Source organism: Mycetomoellerius zeteki, unplaced genomic scaffold (assembly GCF_001594055.1).
Source record: "Mycetomoellerius zeteki isolate Tzet28-1 unplaced genomic scaffold, Tzet1.0 scaffold568, whole genome shotgun sequence".
Taxonomy (NCBI): Eukaryota; Metazoa; Arthropoda; class Insecta; order Hymenoptera; family Formicidae; genus Mycetomoellerius; species Mycetomoellerius zeteki.
Genome location: NW_017257575.1, coordinates 50,251 through 53,523, shown reverse-complemented (window position 1 = coordinate 53,523; position 3,273 = coordinate 50,251). Strand labels below are relative to the sequence as shown.

General features: G+C 26.3%; 2 protein-coding genes across 2 annotated transcripts in view; one reads left to right on the top strand and one right to left on the bottom strand.

The window, feature by feature from the left end:
- The window catches only part of LOC108727994 (putative nuclease HARBI1), a 3,881-nt gene extending 2,838 nt beyond the window's left edge, over positions 1-1,043 (top strand). Inside the window, exons 6-7 of the mRNA XM_018456341.1 lie at positions 594-788; positions 865-1,043. Coding sequence (XP_018311843.1) covers positions 594-788; positions 865-1,043 — 374 coding nt within the window. The remainder of the gene's footprint in view (positions 1-593; positions 789-864) is intronic.
- Positions 1,044-2,310: 1,267 nt separating this feature from the next.
- Positions 2,311-3,068, bottom strand: LOC108727993 (uncharacterized). The gene is made up of 3 exons (XM_018456340.1): positions 2,961-3,068; positions 2,795-2,875; positions 2,311-2,697 (listed from the first exon to the last, which is right to left on the bottom strand). Exons 1-3 carry the CDS (start codon positions 3,066-3,068, stop codon positions 2,311-2,313), a joined length of 576 nt encoding a protein of 191 aa, XP_018311842.1.
- Positions 3,069-3,273: the final 205 nt, after the last annotated feature.

The window sequence follows — 3,273 nt, the reverse complement described above, 5'->3', positions numbered from 1 at the left end:
CGCTCCCTATAATAATTAATAGAAGAAAATTAAATTGTTACGATTTTTACATAAATCGTAAAATATCGTTAAATGTCGTTATATGTTAAACTCTAAGGGACCTATTCTGTAACTCTTAACGATTCTAAGGATATCGTTAAATTATCGTTGCGCAGCTATTTTGCAGTATACAAAACCTACGCAATGATAATGTAACGATATCGTTGCAGTTGTTAAAAGTTACAGAATAGGCCCCTAAATGTCAATTGTAAATATTTAACTGAATACATAAACCAGTACATTTAGTATTATATTGCAAACATAAATGATTGTCAGCTAAATTACGACGTGCTTACAGTGAGACGAAATCCTCCTTCTATTAATTACCATACTAGACTCAATATTAAGGTTCGAAACGTCTGTAATTTTTATTTGAAATATATGGAATTTGCACTCGACCACTCTGTGTTTGGTTCACATTGGCTTTGCATCCATCCTATTGATTTAATCTTCCAAATTTAGAATGAAGATTAATATAAAAAAAAATAAATTTAAATATTGTATTTTATTGAAGAATTAATGTTATTTTTTTATTTTTGTGTTTTGTTTTCTAGGAGATTCTGGCTATCCATTATTGCCATATTTAATGACTCCAAAACTAAATCAACCACCAGGATCTCCAGGTGCATCATATACAGATGCTCACGCTGTAGCACGAAGCTCTGTAGAGAGAACAATAGGAGTATGGAAAGGACGCTGGAGATGTTTGCGTAAAGAAAGAGGTTTACATTATTCACCAGAATTTGCAGGTATTGTAATTTATTCTTATATTTTATTTTAAACATATTAAAATTATTGTAGAATTTATTGTTATTTTTATTTCAGCACTTAAAGTAAATGCCACTTGCGTATTGCATAATATTGTCAAACATTATAATGTTCCGGATGTTGAAATATACAGAGATGAGCAAGAAAATATTGAAGCAGAAGACAATATGCATGCAGATATGCGTGCAAGAGGAAATATAGTGCGAGAAACAATAATTGAAAGATATTTTACATAGAAAACTTAATTTTATTTTATATTTTATGTATTACACAATAAAAATAAGTATCACAGTTTTATACATAGTTTCAGTTAATCTATATTATATAACTCAAGTAAACAAAATAAAATAATCTAACTTAAACAAACTTAATGATTTCTCTTAATTTTTTCTACTGTCCTCTCATATCCTATTTTAGTAACTCAAAAACATCACAGATCATTATAACCATGTACCACTTGATCTTAAATAAATGTACATAAAACACACGTTTATAATTTTGTATACATATATAATAATGTTATATTTAGGAAGATCATCATATAATTTCACAAAGAAAATGAAAGCTATTGCTGCCTTTGTCAGTAAAAAATTGCTTGTTTGCAAGTAGAGCATTAAATGAAAAAATACTAGGGACATTTAAAAAAATCCTTAATGTGCAGGATATTGTATATAATTTATTACAATATTAATATTATCAAATCAGAAAACTTTTTGATAACAGTTCGAAAAGATCACTTAAAATTGAAAAAATTAATTTTACATTTTGAAAAAGTCATATGTAACAGATACTTACATACTTTATTATCATTAAGGCAACAAGAATTTGAGTTTTAATTTTTTATCTAATTATTGACAGTATCCAAATTTGTAACAAATTATATATTCTCATCCTGTATGATAATAATAGTGTATACCTTCAACTAGTATATGTTAATCTTCCTATCATATTTAATACAGTGTCTTCTATACTTTCATTAATTATTTCATTCATTACTTTCTGTATTTTATTAATTAATTATTACTTCATTAATTACTTTCTGTACTTTCATTTGGTTTCAGTTAATCCGTATTATGTAACTCAAATAAACAAAATAAAATAATCAAACTTAAACAAACTTAATAATTTCTCGCGTCAAAAAAAATTATATAAATATGTTTAAATTGTATTGCAAAAAAACCATTTAGTATGAATTGTTTGTTGATATTTTAAATACTATTTTTTATATTAAAGTCTCATTATTACTCCATGATGTCAAAGCTGTTTTTATCTTTATTAATTCGCATAAAATATTCTTTTGTACATGTAATTTCTTTTTCTTAAGCTTCATTTCCCTTTTTTTTAATTTTAGTTTTCTTTCTTGTATTTCTAACATATTAGACGACATTGTTTGCATTGAATTTCCTAGAATTGAAAAAGCGAATGTCTTATTAGAAAATTTCTTATTAAAATGTATTAGTAAGATACATATTAATAATAAAATATAAGATTATTTTTATTACATTAATTACCTCTTATTGTATTCTTTCTATTTTCACTTGTATAAACTTTTCTTCGTTTTTCTGTGTCATTATGTAGTGGTATATTTTCAATGTCTTCTATAGCGTTCTCTTGATTTCCATTATCTTCTTCAATTACTATGCATATATCTTGTTCTGCTCTTTCAGTTTCCACAACTTCTATACTTTCTGAAATAGGATTTTCTTCAGTATTAATTCCACCTTCTGGAATATTTTCTAATCCAGCTGCCTCTGGTGTTAACAATTCTAAAACTTGCTCTTCAAACACTGAGAAAGCTACTTTAGGAAGTGGTTCACCACCAGTCCCTTGCATGTAATTGCGTCTTTTTGCTTCTTTTTTTAATATGTAACTTTTCATGTCTTTCCATGTCTATAAAATATATTAATAACAAGGTTACTTTTGTAATAATAAATAAATTTGTTATTTTAATGTTACAAAGTAGTTATCAAAAGTAAAATTATCTAACCTTTGCCCATTCTTTACCAGATTTTTGAGGACCTTCGATAATTGTATTGATGCCTTGTGCAACTTCATCCCACAATTTAAACTAAAAATGTTTTATTTTGTCAAATAATTATTTTTTTTTTACCGATTACTATAATACATTATATAATAAAATACTTTAAATTTACCAATTTTAATCGACTCTCGTTTTTTCTGTCTATTCTACCCCTCACTAATTCGGGATTACGTTTTAAAAAATTTAACAACATTTCTTTTTGTTTCACAGTCACATTCATTATTTTTTTTTTCTGTTGTTATAGGTTATAAGTTATAAATGTTATAGGTTATAGATTATATGGATTGCTCAGTCCATGCAATATCGCATATGTAATCGCGAAACATGAAAAGTTTGACGTGAAATCTCGATGAGTGAAAAATGAAAAGTGAAACGTGAAAAATGAAATGTGAAAAGTTTCACGTGAAAATACATGATTGACCCCC

Coding starts and splice junctions, on each gene's coding strand:
- LOC108727993 (XM_018456340.1), bottom strand. CDS start 3,068: ATGAATGTGACTGTGAAACAAAAAGAAATGTTGTTAAATTTTTTAAAA. Junction 2,876..2,960: donor ACGAGAGTCGATTAAAATTG/GTAAATTTAAAG, acceptor AAACATTTTTAG/TTTAAATTGTGGGATGAAGT. Junction 2,698..2,794: donor CTGGTAAAGAATGGGCAAAG/GTTAGATAATTT, acceptor TATATTTTATAG/ACATGGAAAGACATGAAAAG.